This window comes from Saccostrea cucullata, unplaced genomic scaffold (assembly GCF_032062105.1).
Source record: "Saccostrea cucullata isolate Sc308-1 unplaced genomic scaffold, CSIRO_AGI_Scuc_v1 ctg8491, whole genome shotgun sequence".
Classification (NCBI taxonomy): domain Eukaryota; kingdom Metazoa; phylum Mollusca; class Bivalvia; order Ostreida; family Ostreidae; genus Saccostrea; species Saccostrea cuccullata.
In genome coordinates this window covers 1-23,033 of record NW_026928155.1, presented here as the reverse complement: position 1 = coordinate 23,033, position 23,033 = coordinate 1, and the positions used below count along the sequence as shown (strand labels likewise).

General features: G+C 33.7%; 1 protein-coding gene across 1 annotated transcript; it reads right to left on the bottom strand.

Annotated features, from left to right (window-relative positions):
* Positions 1-398: 398 nt before the first annotated feature.
* Positions 399-21,922, bottom strand: LOC134276609 (uncharacterized; the record flags this gene model as incomplete). The annotated part of the gene is made up of 9 exons (XM_062758841.1): positions 399-657; positions 3,232-3,388; positions 14,843-15,278; positions 15,630-15,775; positions 16,279-16,404; positions 16,512-16,695; positions 17,846-17,942; positions 19,663-19,844; positions 21,696-21,922. Coding segments are annotated over 9 exons (1,694 nt in total), but the record flags the coding sequence as incomplete, so codon positions are not given.
* Between the last annotated feature and the right edge of the window lie 1,111 nt (positions 21,923-23,033).

Sequence of the window (23,033 nt, the reverse complement as noted above, 5' to 3'; positions counted from 1 at the left end):
TACAAGGTCATCAAATTTAATTGAAAGGTGTTTTTTTTTGAGAGAGAGAAAAAGCTTTACAATGGTTGATTAAAGGATAAATTTTGTGAGGATTTCATTTCTTTTCTTACCTTACAATAATTCTAAAATTATTGTACGTACAATCACCACGCCCCCTTTGATACAGTGCAATAACTTGCAGTTTCTAAAGTTATTGTACGATGGTAGGCCACGCCTACCTGGGAATAGAAAGGGTATTGGAAATTACAGTACACTTATCATCAAAGAAAATACGCCGCATAAGTGCCACAATGTATGATTATTGGTTTAAAAAACCAATTCTCATCATAATGATAAAAATAATTTTGCCTGGATCAGTGCAGATGCACATGAATTTTTAAAAGAAATATAGCATTCATTTGTAGTAAAGATCAAAGGATTCATAGATAAAGACAGTTGATATCATAATTTGAGAATAGATAAAGAAATTAACAAAGTTTATACAATGTATATTTCGACAACGATTGTAAAACGAACATTTATTTCTCATTTCGAGACATCCAGTGACTGTCACCAGCATTCCCCATGTACGATGTCCACTGTTGCTTTTCAAATGGAAGAACACGGGAGCATTTCTCTGATGGGTCACATTCCTTACAAGTCATTAATAGCCTTAATCTATTAAAAAAGATGAGAAAAAACATAGTTAAGCTAAAAGACCTGTAATAATCCCTTGTTCTCTTTTATCATTTTAGCGAGCTTCTGGCCCTTGTTTCTTAAAAAATAATTAATTTGCGTTTATTGCTTTAAGATAAAAATCTGAATATACACAACTGCATTAATACGGCAAGTTCTTTAGTGCATCACTATTATCATATACACGAAAACACAAAATCTGAGAGCAATGTCTATACACATTTATTGAGGCACGAAAACGTCAGTTACAGAAGAAATTTAGGGAACTATCAAAATTTTTTTTTGAATTGGATAAAATTGTGAAATTGTTTTTTAAAATGTTTTTTTTTTTGAATTTCTTATATGGGAATATAATCTGTAATTACAATTGTATTAATTTTTTTTTAAAACGAATTCAAAAATTTGTAATACCGTTCAGCTCAGTCGGTAGAGCGCTCGCTCCGTGATCGGGAGGTCGTGAGTTTGAATGACCTTAGGCGACAAAAGATGGGTAGCAACTGTTCCCTCGCCGTGCACTCTGCACTTGAAGTGAAAGTTGTGTGTTCTTTGTATGAGATCTTGTAAAAACCGAGATTCTTTGTCATGGCAGGCATTAGCACGATAAGGATCCATCACTGCCCCATCTCCCTGCGTGCCGAGTAAAGGTCAAAATTTGAAGGTTTTCACCGGTATATGGTGATATATTTACATGGGCGAAAATTACCGAATTTGTGATAACTGATATTAAATCGAACTTTAAAATTTTGTATAACCATTTAAAAAACATATTCGTTACACCAAAACATTTTTTCTGAACACCCTAAAGTTAAGAATAAGGTCCATTTTAAAAAAAAAATAGACTTTATTTAACAAATTTAATTGGGTATAATATTTTTAATATTCATTTTAACGACAACTGAATTAATTTACAAATATTTAAGCAATTTTATAAACAATTGTCAAAAATGTTTTTTAACAAAATATTTATTTGTAATTTAATAATATATTTAATGATATAATTATATAATTATATATTTTTATTATATATTCCAAGCTCTCTGATTGGCTAAAACTTGATCACATGATTTTAAGTAAATAGCAACATATGGACTTGAGTTACTATTTATAGAATCTGAAATGCATAATGTATGATGTTTCTTAAAATGGAGAAAACTTTCTGTAAAAAGTACTCATTTCACAATTATAGCTTATACAGTATATGACTTGTGGTTTCTGAAAAATATATTTACTTCAACTTGTATATTTTTCTATTGAATTAAAATGAAGAGCCAAATTTCAGGAAAAATTTAAACTTTACGGTAAAAACCGATCCCGATTGAAATAAAACCGATCCCGATCGGAAATAATGCAAAATCAAAATTAATAAATTCATCAAACTAAAGACACCTAACACCTATAAGACATGTAAAAAAAATAAATCAAGTAATTTTTTAATCATATCACAACAAAAGAACCAAATTTAATGTTACAATTATAGTATTTTCTTCTTTATATAATTCTGGTCGGGATCGGTTTCATTGGTAAAATTATAAAAAAATAGGTAAATTTGACTCCTTTTATTTCTTTCAATATACCTGTTCCCACTGATTTTATTGAATGACTCAAAAGTTTGTACTTTGTATTCGTAATAACATAAGAAAAAAGTTTTGTCCTTGTAATGTATTGGGTTTTATAACGTAATGAAAATTGGATACTGAATTCAAAAACTCATTTGCTAAACTCAAATTTGAACCATATGATTTTTTCTAAAGAAATATAAATTGGAGTCTTATTCATTCATAAAATAAAAGATAAGAGTCTATGCTAAAAATAATATTCATCGACACATCCAGCTTTTGAGTATCTGTTACATATAAAACAAAATAAAAACGTAGTAATTTTTTTACTCTCATGTTGACCTTTTTGCAGTTAAAATTAAGCATTTACCAAAAGTAGGACTAGAAGAGCAATAAAATTTTTTTGATGTTGTCATGTGTAAACACTTGCTTAAATAAGTCTACATGCAAAAAATAACTAAAATCCATGACATGTGATGTGCCACCCATTGCCTGGTTTTTCGGTGGACTGCCTCTTAATTTTTATATTTGTAATGTTCTGTAATTGATAAGACGTAACAATGCCTTGAATTAGGATCTACTTTATATTAGAACGTAATGAATATGTTTTTAAAAATATTGATACAAAACTTAATTAAATAAATGTAGTATTTTAAATTAGTTAAGGTCAGACGACACATTTCTCAAAAGTATATAATTTTTCCTAAGAATTTGTTATTGAAGTATAGGTACTTGAAGTATAGGTACTTAACAAGTTTCCTCACAAAATATTGGATACCTTACCAGGCATTTGGACAATATACCACAGGGTCATATTTCTTATATAGCCCTCATGGGTAATCTGATGAATGGCCTCTTAATTTTTGATGTTCTTCTGGTACATGTATGCTTTTCTGTAAGTCGATATATCTATGGATCGACCTCATAAAAGTGCTATATTCATATAATCTATATATTGTACCGGCATTTGACAAAATAAAAAAAAGTTCTCAAATTCTACCTGTATATAGTCATCTGACCCATATGTATATTGTATGGATTGTAGGTTGACTGGGACTCGTAAGTTTCATTATCAGGTAAATTGTGACCACTTTCTTTGAGACATTCTTTAGTAATAACCTGCTCGAATCCATCGTGATCCAAACCGAAGTGTTTACCTAAAAGCCAAAATAAATGAAATTTAGATATAACAAGAGCACCAGAAAGCTGGACCTCTCTTTGAGGAAAGCATACCCATGAATCAAGGCAGCCCGATGCAAATTACGTCACTTCCGTTTTGCACAAATCAAACTAACAGACACAAACACGTTCCAACAGACGCATAACTAATCTCCTCCGATCCTAGCAAGTAAGTTACAACAAATATAATATAGTCAAGTTTTGAAGAAAGAATAATGATTTCCATTCATTGAGAAAGTAAAAATTATATAAATTCCTCCTCTTAACTCAAATTGTGCACTTTATTTATATCACAAGAGTTATCAAGACCTATCAACTTTATCGAAATTTTCAGTAAATTAAAAAAAAATACTAATAAAAGTAATGCCTATAATGATAACACAAGGAGTGCAACGCATTCAGTCACCGGGGGACACCTCTTAGCACTGCTATCGAGGTTGTCGCGCAATCAAATATCAATTGAATATTATAAAGCACAATCCATTATTTTTTGAAGGAACCATTCTTTATGTCTGTTAATGCATGTGAATTAAAATGGCTGTTTAACAACGGTAGCAGTGACATTAATTTCTCCACGTCTTCGCTCAAACGTTGGTTGTCCGCGACGCCATAACGTGAAGTTATAACGACCGCGTCTATTTATCCTAAAAGATCAAAACTGCCTGAAATGAAAAATAAAATGTTAATTTAGATAACTGTCATGTGCGATGTAAAATCAGAGTTATGTCAGTAGATATCCCAGAAAATTTAAAACGGGGAGGGGAATGGTTGCGGGTCTGGGGTTTGGATAAAGAGCGAATTGCAAAGGGGGGGGGGGGGGTCACTGGAGCTAGTGTTTATATACCGTCTAGTTGTACTGTATTTTACTGATAAAAATTAGTATTCTAATTTATAAACTTAAAAAAAAAAACATATCATAGAAAAACACATTTTGAAGTAATACCCGGTATACATGTTATACATGTATTTACAATGTTTTACAAACGAAATCAACAGTTCTAGATTTCCGGTTTTAAATATCGGTGTAAAACATTTAAAGAATACCATAAATTAAAGTACACAATGATATGAAGAAATAAAAAAGAATTACGTATATATTCACTTCAAGTAAACAAATGACTTGAACGTAACAAGAAACAGTTTTCATATGAAAAACACAAGTTACAAAAATGCATTGGACACTTTTTTATTCTCTTAGAATGAAGCGGTATGAAAAGTGCGAGGGCCTGTTACTGTACAAGTATTTATGATGTGGCGGAGTCATATTTATTTAAAATAATTTTTTTTATCTTTATTGAATAACTTAGTGAGCCATAATTTACTATATGCCATATTTGATAGTAGTCTCCATTCATGAATTCTACTCACAAAATCTCATTGGCCAGTAAATTTGTACCCCTTGTTTAACCGGTTTTTCTGCTATATATACTGAGGCATGGGCCCATCCCTGTCAGTGCGGGAAATTTAACTTACATATTACCAGCTGCCCGTTGTCACCACTTGAAAGGTAATTTTCTTAGTCTATTAAATTTTTGCATTTTATTCATTAAGTCCAAGTTATAAGCTCAAGTGTTTTTCATATTTTTGAGAGAAAGGTATTTTAAACTATGAAATTGACGTTTTTGGGCTTAGTAAACTTAAATTTTCTTATTTTTGAAGTGAATAGGAAATAAAAGTATTTTGTCTCAGTGTCTATGTGTATTATGATATTGTATATATGTTTTTGTATTTGTAGATCTGCCATTGCTTTTTCATTTCCAAATAAATTTATTAAACTGAACCTGCGTTTTCCATTCCCGCTTGGTTACATTTGGCGTCACCGGGAACTAAAGCAATGGCTAGTGGTGACAACGGAGAATTACATGTAAGATTCCAACAACGTGAGTAGAACTTCAAATTCCATTACATCAATGAAACATCGTGGGAAAGGAATGTTTACTCGAGCGTAAACTACCCGTACCATTCTCGGCTGTTACAATGGCGAGTCATCCAACTGTAAAGTCGTTACAGAAAGAAATCAAAGGTCTGCAGAATCAACTTAGTGAAATGGGCTGGAAAACAAATTACGAACCAAAAGAACCAAAAACTGTTTATGTGCAGCGAGATCGCACTGTTCCGAAATTCACCGGCAATAACATGGATATAGAGGACTGGATAGAAAATGTTCAATATGCAGCACGTGGTATGACAAAAGAAGAAGGGGCGGATCTAATTTACCAAAATCTATCTGGAAATGCGCGAGACGAAATCAAGTATTTGTCAGGTGATGTACGAAAAGATCCTCTACATATGGTTAAAATTTTGCGGGATGTATTCGGTGATAGAGACAGTGCTATTAAATTACAGAAGAAATTTCTTGACAGAAAACAGAATGAAACTGAAACACTGCGTCAATATTCTTACGGTCTGATGGATATCATTAGAAGAATTACTCGGAAAGACTCGTCAGTTTTCGGAAACCAAGATAGAACATTGTGTGAACATTTTTCAGAAAATGTCAGAGACCAGTATCTACGGAAACATCTAAAACGTATTCTGCGCACGCAACCGGATATCACGTTTAGGGAACTTAGAGAAGAGGCTATACTCTGGTCAGAAGAAGATGAACATGGCGAAGTCTCGTTTCAAGAATCACTGGAGAAGAAATCAATTGAACAAAACCGGGAGTCCGAGAGTGAAAAGAAAACTGAAGTATTGACAGAAAAAATACCGAAGCAAACGGAAAGTGAAAGTGAAAAGAAAATCAAAGAACTTACCGACGCATTGAAGAAACAATCGTGTCAGATAGAAAATTTAACAAAAGCTGTCAATTCCAAACAAAAATACTACGACAACAACTGGTATTATTATGATCGACCACTTACCATGCTTACATGTTACCGATGCAAAAAGCAGGGACACAAAGCTAATGAATGTCCAACAAAACTGGATTCTACAAATTCTGAACAGGAAAACAAAAGCCCTTCGTAATGCCGAGTCCCGTTATAGAGGGGAGTGAAACGGACTCATGGAAAATGAACACACGTTTAGTTGGTAAATGTCCTTCAGTATTTGTGACAATGAATGGTGTTAGTGTTAATTGTTTAGTTGATACTGGATCATCAGTTTCTACAGTGACAGAATCATTTTATGAGAAACATCTGAAGTCAGCAACGAAATTAAATACAGACATTGTGTTTTCTTTGAAAGCATCTAACGGACTTTCCATACCGTTTATTGGATACATCGAGGTCAACATTGAGGTCATGGGTCAACAGTTACAGCAAGTGGGTGTGTTAGTTGTGAAAAATTGATTTAGAAACACGTCAGCGTAAGGAAAACATTCCGGCCATTCTGGGAATGAACACGATTTCACTGTGTAAGAGTCTATTAGAAACACAACACGGAGCAGAGTACACAGAAAAAGTTGAAGAAATTTCAGCAAATTACAAATTAAAAGAACAATTCAAAGCATGTGACAGAAATCTTAAACGTGATGTCATAGGATATGTTAAAGTCTGTGCAAAGTCTCCAGTACGCATTCCGGGAAAATCTGTTACTGTTATCAATGGTACAGCACCAAAGATGCCAAGACTGTATGAGGCCATGGTAGAACCGTTAACATCTACTCAGCATTTGTCATCAAACATTATCGTTGTCCGGACTCTTAGTAAAGTGAACCGTGGATTTCTATGCTTTCGTATCGCAAATATTGGTACTGACGATGTGTGGTTAGCACCCAGAACAAGAGTTGCCGTCCTTGTCAATGGCGATGTACTTGAAAATTCATCTAACATCGAATTCACTAGAAAAGGAAATACTGAAGAGATTTTTGTTCAACAAGAATTTATGTGCAGTGAAACCACAAATTCAGAGGAAGTGACAAGTGATTTCAAAATTCCACCGGAAATAGAAAAGTTGAATTTAGATCCTGCACAGATGAAAGAAATTCGCAACCTTTTCTACCGAAATCAAGATGTATTCTCTCAAAATGATGATGACATAGGATATACTACAGCCATAAAACATACTATTCGGACAACAGACGATCAGCCTATAGTGCAACCTTACAGACGAATACCCCCATCACAATATGAGGAAGTGAAATCACATATTCGTAAATTGTTGAACAACAATATTATAAGGGAGAGTACTAGTCCATACGCATCACCGATTGTGTTAGTCAGAAAGAAAGAAACTTAAAACATCACATGCATTCAAAATGAAATTGAAAAATTATATTACATATTTTTAGCCGGGCTTATTGCTCAAAGAGCAATTGCCGGCTTATGTCATCCTGTTTAAGACAGGATGTCAACCCCATAGTCGCCATTTTAAAGTTACGTGTAAAAATATAGTTCTTACTCTCAGCCGCTTCTGAGATAATACAAACGCTATATAAAGCAACATAAATAAAACGAAGTTTTATCTAAATGAATAAACATTAGTAGTAATGACTTTGAAAACTTCAGTCTTAAGTCAAAAAACATAGTTTATTAGCGTAAGGATTTCTGATAATCAGTGTTAAATAAATAAACATTAGTAGTAATGACTTTGAAAACTTCAGTCTTAAGTCAAAGAACATAGTTTATTAGCGTAAGGATTTCTAATGATCAGTGTTATCGTAGTTCAATCACAACTTCTCGGACCTTTCCGACTAGCGGAAAAACAACCTCGAATGTATATGGTAGATGCCATGACAACCCTCCCTTTTCATGATCTTTGAAATAAATGCATGGAGACCTTTTGTCTGTGGAATATGGAGTTTAACTTTATTCAATGTAATGGTATTACCTAAAATATACTATAGAAGGGACTTCTAACTCCATCTATCCTATATATGACTAAACAGGAAATGTATAAATTTTGATACATTCGAGGTTGTTTTTCCGATCTCTGACGGAAAGACCCGAGATGATGCGATTGATCGTAGTTCTCTAAACTAACGAGGAAAACAGGAGAGGGAACTAGACTGGCCTGTTTGTTTACATTCAGCCGTAGTACCAGATTAATTTTGATTCTGACAAAATCGGACCGTGGTATTTGGATCGAAAACTCACCGCCAGTGTCTTATAATTTATATTGCTAGTTTTAAAATGATTTTTTCATCAGAATTTTTAATCTGATATTCTTGTTATTTATCTGTTGATACAATATAAATGTATGATTCATGTACAAAATTCTACTCTGTAGATGACCCCGGCTCTCTGTACTTCTGAGTGCTTTGATTAATATCTGATTTCATGACTGCACCGGGTACCCCTACCATGGACACATTTATATAGACCACTGAAGATAAGAAATTTAATATTCGTAAAACATTTTTGCTTGAAAGAATTCCTAGTGTTTGTCAAACGTATATGCGAATTTTCACCGAAAGACGTTCTTTAGGAAGAAAAATATACACAATATCTCAATAATTTCCGAACAGTCTTCGTATGTCCCTGCCGCAGCCAGCGGTAAAAGGACATATATATGTCCTTACCGCAGCCAGAGGGTTAAGCGAAGTTGTGGATATATGTCACTGCTACTGTTGTAAACCGGCATTTTAATTCACTTGCATTAACAGACATAAAGAACGGTTCTTTTCATTTAAAATGCTCGATATGAAGTGTTGGGTTCCCCGGTGACCTGGAATGCATTGCACTCCTTCTGTTATTACACAGTAAAACTCGGTTATAACGAACTCACTGGGACAAATAGAATTACTTCACTATATCCGTAATTTGTTATATCCGTATAAAGAATTCGTTAAATTTATATAGCTGGGGATCCAAGATCCAAGATAACTTCGCTATATCCGTAAATTTGCAATATATGTGTTCGTTTATTAAACAAGTTTTACTGTACATAGTTATGAGATTTGTGAATTTCAGTACCCAGGGTCAGGGGTTTTGGTGATAGGGCGGGGTTCTAATGATTATACATGTATAGTAAAAGTGCATGAATTCTTCGAAAACCTTTTCCTTTGCTCCTGGGTATTATGCCAATGTTCTAAGTACATATTAATGATAATGAAAGGTGCCTCAACTATTTTTGATGAAATAAGAATAAAATTATGTTAAAATTTCCAGAATTTTAAAATATATGCCGTTAGGATCAGTGGTTCCCATGGGTTGGGGTGCACAACTGGTTATAAAGTGGAAATGCATTTTCTCTTTGTTACTCTGATCTACCTCTGAGTATTAAGTAACCAAAGTAAGCAAGCTAAGTGTATAGTAATGATTAGCAATAGTGACTATTTCAAAATTTCGAATGTCATGGTCTTTGATTTAAAACATGAACCAATTCAATTGTTGGAAAGTTGTTACATGATATTCAGGTGACCTATAAGACCCGTTGGCCTCTTGTTCTGAATAATTATACAGTGTGGTGCAGTAAGTGTTTTACGTTTACACATTACTAAAGAACAGGAGGCCCATGGGCCTCATAGGTCACCTGAGCATCATGCAACAACTTTCCAATGATTGAGTTTGGTTCATGTTTTAACATGTTTAAACTAGACACCATGGCATTCAAAATTTTGAAAAAGGAACCATTACTCATCATAACTATACACTTCGATTTAACGTATTTTCACTACATAATCATTATAGAGCCCCGCCCTAACATCAGAACCAGATCCTGGGGCCATAAAATTCAACATTTTTAAAAGAGGCATTCTTGCTCATCATATAAATGTGCTTAGTTAGTTTATGTAATACCCAGGAACAGAGAAGAAGACTTTCAAAGAATTGATGTATTTTCACTATAATCAATAGAGCCCCGCCCTAACACCAGAACCCCTGACCCAGGGGCCATAAAATTCACAATTTTGAATGAGGCATTTTTGCTCATCATTATTAAATACCTAGTTTATTAAATACCAAGGAGCAGAGAAGAAGATTTTCAAAGAATTAATGTATTTTCATATATAATCTATATACTTAGTCACTTTATATATACTTATACCCAGGAGCAGAGAAGAAGATTTTCAAAGAATTAATGTATTTTCACTATATAATCAATAGAGCCCCGCCCTAACACCAGAACCCCTGACCCAGGGGCCATGGAATTCACAATTTTGAATGAGGCATTCTTGCTCATCATAACTATATACTTAGATAGTTTATTGAATACCCAGGAGCAGAGAAAAAAATTCCAAGTTCCATGTATTTTCACTATATAATCAATAGAGCCCCGCCCTAACACCAGAACCCCTGACCCTGGGGCCATAAAATTCACAATTTTGAAAGAGGTGATCTTGCTTATTATAACTATATACGTAGTTAGTTTATTTAATACCTAGGAGCAGAGAAGAAGATTTTCAAAGAAATAATGCACTTTTTACTATATGATCTATATAGCCCCACCTTAACCCAAGAACCCCTGGCCCTGGGGCCATGAATTTCAAAATTTTGGTAGACGACTCATTGCTGATTATCATCATGCCAACAGTTTGACTGCTCAATGTCCAGGAGTAAAGAAGAAGATTTTTAAAGATTGCATTAATTTTGGTGGTTTTGGCCCCACCCCTCAGCCCCCAGGGGGGCAGGGGCCATGAATTTCACAATTTTTGTTCCCCTTTACCCAGAGATGCTGTATACCAAATTTGGTTGAAATTGGCTCAGCCGTTCCAGACAAGAAGCTGAAAATGTTCAAAAGCTTACGACCGATTGACGACGAACGACGACGGACGAAAACAGATAGCAATAGGTCACCTGAGTGACTCAGGTGACCTAAAAATGCTATTCCACTTTATAACCAGTTGTGCACCTCATATGAGCCCAAAAGAACCACTGATCCTGGGGCCACATATTTCAAAATTTTGCAAATTTTATCATAAAATAGTTGATTAATACCAAAGAGCAGATTTCAAAGCATTAATTTATTTTCAGACTCTGTACCCCTCCCCACCCCCGACACAGGGGGGGGGGGGCATAAAAAATAACCTTTAATTTTGCTAGATTAACCTTTTTTCATCATAAATATGTATACTTGGATCATTGGCATAAAACCCAGGAGCAAAGGAGAGATTTTCAAAGAATTCATGTATTTTCACTATATACCCGGTAATCAATAGAGCTCCGTCCTAATACCAGAACCCATGACCCTTGGGCCATAAAATTCACAATTTTGGAAGAGGCACTCTTGCTTATCATAACTATGTACTAAGTTTATTTAATACCCAGGAGCACAGAAGATTTTAAAAGAATTAATGCATTTTCACTATATGATCAATAGAGCCTCGCCCTAACACAAGAACCCCTGCCCTGGGGCCATAAAATTCACAATTTTGGAAGAGGCACTCTTGATCAACATAACTATTTATTAACATAGTTTATTTAATACGCAGAAGCAGAGAAGAAAATTTTCAAAGAATTAATGCATTTTCACTATATGATCAATAGAGCCCCGCCCTAACACCAGAACCCCTGACCCTGGGGTCATAAAATTCACAATTTTGGTAGAGGCACTCTTGCTCATCATAACTATGTGCTTGGCTAGTTTATTTAATACCCAGGAGCGAAGAAGAAGATTTTCAAAGAAATCATGCATTTTCACTATATAATCTATATAGCCCCGCCCTAGCACTAGAACCCCTGACCCTGGGGCCATGAATTTCACAATTTTGGTAGAGGACTCAATGCTCATTACATTCATGCCAACAGTTTGCCTGCTTGATGTCCAGGAGTAAAGAAGATTTTTAAAGATTGCAATAATTTTAGTGGTTTTGGCCCCACCCCTCAGGCCCCAGGGGGGCGGGGACCATAAAATTCACAATTTTTGTTCCCCTTCACCCAGAAATGCTGTATACCAAATTTGGTTGAAATTGGTTCTGTGGTTTCAGAGAAGAAGCTGAAAATGCTCAAATGTTAACACACGACGCACGACACACGATACACGACGACGGACGAAAACGGATAGCAATAGGTCACCTGAGTTACTCAGGTGACCTAAAAATTAAAACTGCCTTCCTTCATCCCTTTTTTCTGAAATATTATGCATCGTTGTACATTATTTTTTGGATGTAGGAAAATAGAATTTATGTACATGTATACGTAGATTGAGATTCCCGTAGTGCATGTAGTGCACATGGGGCTATTTTTAGAAAGGCGTAAAGAATCATTGCTGCGAATCGTCGTGAGATGTCTTCAGCTCTAAAAGAACAGATCTTGCGCCTTAATGATGAAGGTAGAAACAAATCTGAAAAATCCAAAATTACGGGATATAATCGCACCACAATCTTCAAGTTTTTGAAAAGTTTATCTGTACGGCAAAGTGTCACAAATAACCGTAATGGTGAAATCCGCCTAATATATATATCGTTTTTGGAGTGTATCTGCTATTCAGGAGTGGGCTTTCGTACTCTAATAGATGGAAATTTAAACACAGATAAGTACATCACACTTCTGGACAATAATTTGTGGCAAGTTGTTGCGAAACAATTTAGTAACAACTCCTGGATATTTCAGGACGATAACTGTCCTGCCCACATGTCAGCCTGGTCTAGAGAATTGGAACACCTAAATGATATATCTTGTTTAGAGTGGCCATCTCAATCACCAGACCAAAATCTCATAGAAAATGTATGCAGATCAAATAAACTTTCAAGGGAGCAAGATAACATCGAAACAAGACAAGAACTTGTTGACTGTGTTCTGCAGATCTGGACGTCCCTCACACCAGTGTACATGTATACATGGTTTATACGAAATTAATATCAGAGCTCCAGATAAGGTGCGTATTTGTAGAAATAAGGATTAAATTTTACAAAATAGAGCGTACGATTACGCATTAGCAATCATAGATACGCATTACACCACGAAAGTACTGCGTACAAGTTGGAGAATACAGGTACGACTTACTTAATGATACGAATTGAGGTTAACTCAGTGTTTGATTTTTCTCAAAACAAAGTACAGAATTAAAAGCCTTTTAGTTACTAGGAATATTCTAGTAATGACGACGACGATCTCCATTTCGGGAGAAAGAATCGGAGATTTAGGTTAAAATAAATTTCCATGTAGAGAGACTATGCACTAGGCGTAACCTTTTTTTATTATGGGTTCATAGCCATTTTTCATCTCTCTCAACTTACCATATTAACGAAGATTCTTTCAGTTTACTCTTGATACGATATCTTAAATGAAGGAAAAGTTATCTGTGTCTGATAGTGTACCTTGACCTACTGTATAATCTTCCTTGTCAAAAAAGAATGCTTCCCAATCTTAGTCAAAAGTCTTGTTGTTATTTACAAAATTTATTTAAATAAATACAGGAACTGACCTTTGAAGTTTTTTCCCTCTTCAAAAACTCATACTTCGATTACAAGCTCAAAATAAAGGCCAAAACATTTCTATATAAACAAAATACTCTTCAATCATTTTGCTGAAAATCAAAATCTGCATTGATTTGAAAATTAGGGAGTAAATACACTTTGGGGTAAAAGATTTTCTGGAGCTCTGCGAAACCTTACCAAACAGACTAAATAGTGTAATTAATGCTAAAGGTCATGTCACCAAATACCTAACAAGACGCCCATGGGTTACATCGTTTTTTTATCACTTGAGAGTGTCACTATATCAATAAAGCATACACGTATAATTTTGCCATACTTAAAGATTTTCCTATATATATTTCTATATAAAAATTTGATTGCCCATTATAGCGACACCTTATCCCCGCTTGAATTAACTCTAACTGAGATGTTTCCATATTAATTTCATGAATCATAGCTTTGCTGATCTTGAGAAGATTTTAAAAAGATTTTTCCTATATATTTCTATGTAAAACTTTGATCAGCCATTGTGGCCCCGCCCTATCCCCGCGGTGATGAGTTGAAGAAACTTGAATCTACACTACCTGAAAATGTTTCCACATGAGTTTCATCTTTCCTGCAACAGTGGTTCTGGAGAGGAAGATTTTAAAAAGATGCCATTAATTTTTCATTAATTCATAATTATCTCTCCTTGGAAGAGGGCTTGGACCTTCATTTGAAGAAACTTGAATCCCCTTTACCCAAGGATACTTTGTGGCAAGTTTGGTTGAAATTGGCTAAATGGTTCTTTAGAAGAAGATGAAAATGTGAAACGTTTACAATGACAACGACAGGTGAGCTAAAAAGTCAGAAGTCTGTAATCAACAATAATGAAGTAAGTGGATTTTCTTTAACATTGAATTGTAGTACTGAGCAAGATTGACATCATGATAACGTGAAACACTTATGGCACCACACTATATATACTGGAGATTTGATAATTTCCCTATGCATATACATCAAAATGCTTTTACATAATGTTTGTCTATATTTCTAATGTTATGGGAAAGTGACAATGATTGTTCTGATGCATTTTACCCAATTAATGCTATTCACCAAAATTTGTATAGACCTTTTTAGAGAAACTGTAAATGTTAAGAAGTAAATGGTGAAACAATGGTTGGGTAACAAAAAATTGAAATAAAGCACATACTTTTCGAATCAAAACGTGATTTTTCCTCTTTCATTTTTTGCATTATACACTTTTGATCCTCTGGAAGTATAGCTTGTGTCTTCGCCGGGAAAAACCAGTATGTAGCAAAGACTATGTCGATTGAATGATTGTACATTTGATGACTTGGAGAGAGCATTGTTGGTGCCAAAGTTCCGGTGGACAGCAGTCTTTGAATTCCATCGTTGTCGTGGGGACCTACATGACGTTTTTTGTTCATATGCTTTAAATATGAATCAATGGTGTAATTTGTCCTAAAATGTTCCTTCCTCACTTTTCTGTCAGGGTACTTATCCATATATATTTGGAATTTATGTCTTTGAAATTGATTCCAGTTGATGGAATTGTTATCCAACGATGAACTGAGAGCCTCTTCTACTGGATTCAAATATTTATATTTCTTGGTGAAGATATTCATCTACAAAAAAATTAATATACTGTAAATCACTTTTTATTCGCAAGAAATTTATTTTTGCGTAATTACGCGAGACAATGCATTCGCGAAAATTATATTCTCGCGTATAAAAGTATTCCTCACGATTATATAGAGGAATAACAACTATTCGTGAAAATTATGTCTCGCTTACTTGTCAATGACAATCTCGCGAAAATAAGGTGTCGCGAAAATTTAGTGATCTACAGAATTGATAAGCACAATGTTTTACCCATAATCAAGATTATCTCCTTCTCCCTTTCTCTTATATTTTTATAATTACTTATAATGTAAATTTAACTTCGTTTTAACCGAATTTTTCTGTATATCGTTTACCTTTTTTTGTATTGATTGATTCCTTTTTCTTTTCGTTTCTGCATTTTTTATTAATGTTTCATACACATCTGGATAGGTTTCAATGTAGTGAATGGACTCTTTTGTAGTATTTATCCAGTGCTTGTGTTCGATGAGTTTTCTGTCACCTGTTATAAAATATATTTATTATTAGGTGTCCCTTCATTTATTTATTTGAAATTTTGAGATTTAATAAAATTCTGTTAATGTATATTAAAATACTCCATTAAAATAAAGAGATGAATCATTTATAACTGATTGCTTTTTCCTGTTATTAATTAATGTATGATTAACATCCCTTTCAAAAAGTCTTTATACTCATATTAGGACGCCATCTGGTGGAAAGCTACAATTTTTAGACCTATGGGGTTCATTTATTCTAGGCGTCAAGGGGCATTGAGCAGTAAAGGATCTTTTTCATACTAGAACCTTTTGCGACAGGAGAATTTGGTTCATATCGTCTCATTCGAAGGACTAGTCTTCATGTCCCGCAGTGGGATTCAAACCCGCGATGTTGGGACCAACTGTTTACTCGAGAGACTCTAAAACCGTCACTGAAGAGAAAAGGATGCATGTGACCTACATATAAGAATAATTCTTGTACTGTTTTGCATGCCATCAATTAACAAACCTGAATAATAAATAGGGATTCCACGTGACGCTATATGTTGATTCTTCGCCAGTAGTTTCGAAAATCCTTCAGAATTGAAACGTAGACGACAAAAATCAGACCTGCTTTGCTCATGAATGTTTGTACCTTAAATACATAAAAACACAGAATATGACTAAACAAATATCCACTTGTACACATTTAATACTATTTAATTTTTTTATTTCAAGTATTTAATAAGTACACAGTCACACCTTTCACAAATTTAAACGACTCTGCTTGTCCTTCATGTTTTTCACAATCAGATATCCAATATAAATAGACGTCATTTCCATACCCGTCCATGCTTATTGTCAGGGGAGAGGATTGTGCACCAATCGTATCCAAGATAGGGGATCTGAGTAGACTCTTGCTACCTCTACCATCTAAAATGGTAGTCTGCAATAGACATTATTATCAGTTTTAATGAATCTCTAGTACATGTAAATTTAGCTTAGATTGTCAAAAGTTTGAAATATAACTGATTTTTATTTACATTACTTCAATTTGATTAAAACGCGCTATAAGTTAGATTAATAAAATATGAACCATTCACTAAAGAAGGTCCCCGGATGCTGAAAAACAATATAATCAAAACAAACGTTAAATATTAAAGAAAATATGTAGAGGTACCTTCTCCTTTGAAAACTTTTCTATTAAAATGTATGACTCGGTAACTAATAGTTTGACCGTTAAACCCACCTTTATTTTTATATTTCTTCCCCACAGCTACATGTATTTTGTGTCCGAGATGGTTAATTAGTAAAGCTCAATTATGTATTAATGTATCATAATGACCTAGAAAAAATCTCGAGAGGGACATAATTAAACAACATACAAACAAACACTTAAATCGTGACGGTAGCTTATTCAGCAGAGCACTCGTTCCGTGTTCGGAAGGTCGTGAGCGTATCCAAGCCGCGAAAAAAAAATGGAAAACAACTTATTCATTTGCCATGCTCTCTGCACTTGAAGTGAAAGTTGTGGATCCTTCGGATGAGATCTATCATCTTAAAAGCCGAGGTCCAGCGTCACAGTAGACGTTGGTGCGCTAAAGATCCATCACTGCTAAATGGCCAGAAGTGCCAAGTAAAGGTCAAATTTTGAAGCCCTACACCTGTATATGGTGATGTCTATATGAGTGAAATATTTTCGAAAAGAACGCAAAACAACACACAATCAATCAATCAATCAATCACCTACTAGTATATAGTACAGTAATATAATTATATCCATTTCCCGACTTCTTTAACACTCAAAAAGATGCCCCGAATGCAATAAAATTGAAAACCTAGGCTATCAACTGAAGTTGATGTTACAGGGACATCAACAATTTCCTTTAAAATCAGCATTTCGTAAATGTTATGAACATTTTTTTGACGTTGGTAACAAACATTATACATTATGGGTCGTATTTTGGCATATGTATTTCAATCCAATGCTTTGCATTTGTGTTTTTTTTTTACGTGATTACCTGATCCCAACCCTGAAATACACGGGTTTTCTAGTTTTCTTCCATGTTTACAGATTCTTCAATGTTTTGTCATACCTCTGAGTAATAATATAAAGGAAATCCTGGTCCATGGGCAAATTTTACAAGAAAATCCGGTGTATCATCGTTGTTGTAAAAGCCAGGAGCAGGTGTACTACAAAAAAAAATGAATTTTTAAAATGAACATTCATGCACACTTCTAACTTTTATGTCTTTTCCTTATTACAGGGATAACAAAAGATCATTTCGACGCACACCAGTACAATCAGATGCTCCTTGCAACAAGACAGTGACAAACACAATATGATTGTTATGACAGTTGTATGTTATCTGATAATATTTACTTCGACCGACGCATTTTTAACGTTTGACACTTTGTGTAAGGATTCTATTTTTACTGTAAACCAACTATTATTCATGTCATCTTTTCGCAATTCCACAGTTGAAATGGATCCTCGACGATTAATTTTTGCGACTGAGGAAACATTCTCAATATGCAGCTTAATACATGGTTCGTGGCGGTTTTCAGAGGAATCAGAATTTAAGCTTTTACCTATAGCTCCCTTTCTAAGGAGGAAATTCTTCAAAATCATTTGTCAGTTTTGAATATTTTTATATTACTAACAACCAGAATAAATTTGAATTACCAAATCTATATTGCATTCCAAAACTTCTAAAGAAAACTTACAAACAAATATACATAGCGGGTTCCAGTAAGTCCATGCTTTTTTATACAGTGAAAACTGTCTAATCCGACACCTGAATAATCTGACACACTGTGAATTCCGACGTTAGATGTATTTCCCATTTTAGTATTTTCTTTGTTTTCAACTCTGTGCAATCCGACACCCTGTCTATTCCGACACAAAATTTATCTCCCAGTGTCGGATTAGACAGGTTTCACTGTATATCAATCTACAGCTGCCTTTTCAATAAAAATGGAAAATTTTTCTTGTCATTTGCAAAATTATTTTGTTAAAAACATTCTAATTGTACACACAAGCACTCCCAAGTTGGTATTAAAAAGATGTTTGTGTTTCTGATTGACAAGATCTTTGTGGTTTTTGGAAACCAGGTCCTCCAACAATCTAATTAACTTCCCAAATAGCAGACAGATTGTGAAAACAAGAATATCATTCAGTAGTTTTTTTAAGTCACCATTTCTTAAGTCTATGGTCAATACAATGACCTTACAGCTAATACAATTATCATTAAATCAAATGATAACACGAGTTTTTCCTGCTATTTTTAGACCATTATATACTCACTGAATTATCGACAGATTTTTCCTTTATCATCCCTTTATCTACGTTCTGACGAGCAGCATTCCATATATATAAGTTGGTTATTCTTTCAATGTTATTTATAAGTAAAGAATAAAGAGTATAATTAATTTATATTCGGACGAACGAAGTGAGGGAGAATATAATAAACATTATTAAAATACCACTTTTGACCAGGAGTTGAATAGTTTAGTGGTTAGCCTGTGAACATTGAAGGCAAAATATACTGAGGATTTTATTGCTAGTATTCGAACCCCACGAATAAAACATTTAAATAAAAGAATAATTGTTGCTGAAAAAATTTCTCAAAATTGTTTACTGTGAAATCACAAATTTTCGTTGAAGCTTAATTTTCGTTGTTTTCGAGGTATGGGGAGACCCACGAATTCATGTCCACCACGAAATGTAAAATGTTATATATATAAGTACTCATTAATTCTTGATCTATGAAATCAAATCCCCACGAACCAAGAGATTTTTCTCAAACAACGAAAATTTGAATCCACGAAAATATGTGATTTTACAGTATTCATCAAAATTTCATAAATTTCAATGATGAGATCTTATATGGACAACAACTTCTTTCCTTACTTGTACGATTCGGAAGACGGAAAAGTAAAATTCCAAAGCTGAGAGTAAGTTTTTCCATCAAATGCTATTACAAAGGAATTGAACATAGACATGATGATATCTTCCTCACCGTCTCCATTCACGTCAAGTAAAACAGGCGGTGTCATCACACCCTTTTCTTGATCAAAGAAAATACAAATTGCCTACAATAAAATTTTATATATGTTAAAGAAAAAGTTTACGAATAGTGAAAGTACAAGCATTTATATTTCCATTGATTTCGAAATAAATGTGTATGAATTTTAATTAAGAAACATCAAATATCTAGAACTTTTATGCTATATTTAAAAAAAAATGCTTACAGTGTTGTTTAAAATTTTTCTTAACACTTATATGGATTATTTCTCTGAAATTTTTCCTCGATGTTTTCCAATAATTATCCGTTTGAATTACTTTTTACATTAATTTTCATTTTAAAAAATGTAGTTTATTAATATTTTTTACATTAGTAGGTAAATTAACATTCTCCTTTAAACGTGCATGAGCTACTTTTGTGCTATCCACGAAAGATAATGATTAGCTGAATCCAAGAAATTATCGGAGAGTGCAGATTCAAGTACTACAGGTATACATGCATTCCATTAACTTCATGAGACAGCTTGAGGAGGCTCATTACACCCACAGTTTATTCTAGTTTTCATTACAAAATCACTTATAATGTAGATGTCAATTATCCAAAATGGGGGTTATGATATCATACATGTAAATATTATATTTTAGTGAATTTTTTAAAGCTTTTCTCAAATTTTAGTAAATTATTTCATTTCAAGCTTATTATCAATAGAATTGCAGAAATTTCAGTCTCAAGTATAGGGCATCTTCTTTGGACATGTATACAAAATGATAATACTTTATAATATTTAATATTATTTTTATTAGAACAATTAAATAGTTTCCTCATGAAAAATAATTCATGTCATTTTTCTTTTTAATCTTTGCAAGAATAATTTGGAAATTGAGTTCTAAAGAGACAAGGAATGTATTTCAATGAATAAAAGGTGACAAATTGAATGAAGAATGGTTAAAACGAAATGAAAATTCCAATTTAAAAAAAATATTTGGTATAAGAAGTCCACCTGCAAGAGTTAGATTTTTCCTAATTACCCAAGACTCAAAAGACAAAGTAACGTCTGAACATTACATGTACATCTAAAATTCAGAATAAAGCTTTGAATTTCTCGAATTTATATTTCAACAAAGACAAGTATATAAATCAACACAAGTACTGTAAATAATGCAAGTAAATTATTTTTTTTTCAATTTCAGCAAGGTTGTAGATTTCAACTCGAATTTCCTCCTGAATACACGTCAACAACATCCATAGAACTCACCGCTTTCGCTATGACCTATGACATTGCACATTTCTTGTTAAGAGATGATTTGGCTGTTCTTTTTGGTTTTTACTTAAAACAACCATTCTTCTTTTATAATTAATTAATTTATTTTGTTTCCATTCACTGTTTACACGTACCGCATGTTCGATCTTTTTTAAAGCGTTTCAAAGATATGGGTCATATTATACGGGAACCTGTACAATTCGTCCACAGAGGAAAACGGACGATACAATTGATGCTTATTTTTTGTGTAGTACGTCATCAAAAAGTGGTGTTATGAGCCTCCTTAAACAAGTTAATTCACTGGATCTCTTAATGTATTTCTATAAGTCTGCCTTGCTTTCGACTTAACTCTACTTTGAAGGATCGGAAAAGACATTTTGATTGATTTTTCCTTTATATAAAAATGTATGTCCATTCGCTCTAATTCGAAAGCTATCAGTCGCCCGTGAAGGCTGTAATTCAGACCTACAGTGATAAGCATTAATATTAGTGATGTTAACGTTGTCATGTTGTAAATCTTAAATTTACTGCCACCAAGTAAATTCATAATCTACGACATTTAGTGATCAACAGCACAATGAAATGATTTATTATGAGAAATAATGATACTAGTATCTTTATTTTACTTGGAAAACCAATTTACTCCATCATTTTTACTTTTTCCAGTCGGCGATAGAACAAATCATTAATATTGATTAGCCAAAGACCCCCTCCATGTGTCTCTCCTCCTGTCCCGAACATAACAAGTTTTGTCCCGTCTGTTCTAATAAGGACTTGTGGTGAGTAGTAAGATTCTTTTTCATCGGGCACTCCTGACCAGCTGAGAACCTTCCCTGATTTCCCACAGAAGAAGATTATTCGACCAGATAAGCGATGTTGACTACCTGTCCAAAAAAAAAATCGTTAAGCTGTCCAAGAATTCAAAAAGAGTTCGTTGATTGTTTTATTCATTCATTCAAGAGAGAGAGAGAGAGAGAGAGAGAGAGAGAGAGAGAGAGAATGCGATCGTATATTTTCCTAGGTGATTATACCCTAATACTTGAGTTATCAAAAGTCTATCGGAAAAATCTGGGCAAAGGTTGATTTTTTTGTATGTTGTTTTTGTGTATTTTCATTTCCCAACTTTTATGCATATTAAGTTAAAAAAAACAATAATTATTTTATAAGCATTGTCATTAGAAAATCTCTTTGATACATGTATTTGGCTAAATAATAATAATAATAATAATAAATCAACAAGATGTATTTAATTGTGAAACACTATGCATCCGGTGGCAACAATTTCGAAAAAGCTGTTTTTAGCATATAGGTCACAGTCAAAGTCACAAGGTCATTGACCTTGGTGTCATTTGAGTTTAATTAGTAGAGTATGCATGCTAAATATGATGTTGCTATCACGTATGGTTCAAAAGTTATGGCGAAAATTAGAAAAAGTTATTTTTAACATATTTGTCCAGGTCACAAGGTCATTGACCTTAGGGTCATTTGAAAGAACTTAATTAGTTGAGTATGCAAATATGAAGTCTTTATCTCCTGTGATTCAAAAGTTATGGCGAAGGTTAAAAGTTGACAGACAGACAGGACAAAAACAATAGGCGCCTTGGATCTATCGATCCACGCGCATTCACAGGCACTTATTTCGGGAATAAATTTCTAATCCATAGTATAATAATAATAATGTTATTATTATACTATGGGTCAAAAATTTATTACAGAAACAAGTGCCGCGGTTCATCCACATACTTTTAAATTTTGTGCAACTGTCGCAAAACGCAAAATGGAATTGTTACATTCTGCTTTGATATCGAAGAAATTGTAACAACGCAAAATGCAACTAGTGCTAATTGTAACGGGGACCGTTACAGATGTTCCCCAAACGCTCCCGAACTCCCTTTTGGTGCCATATTCCCTGTAAGCTTCATTAAATAATACAAACACTATGCATTTGAGACTTTAACAACGTTTACCCAGAAGTATACGATGTTCATTCAGATT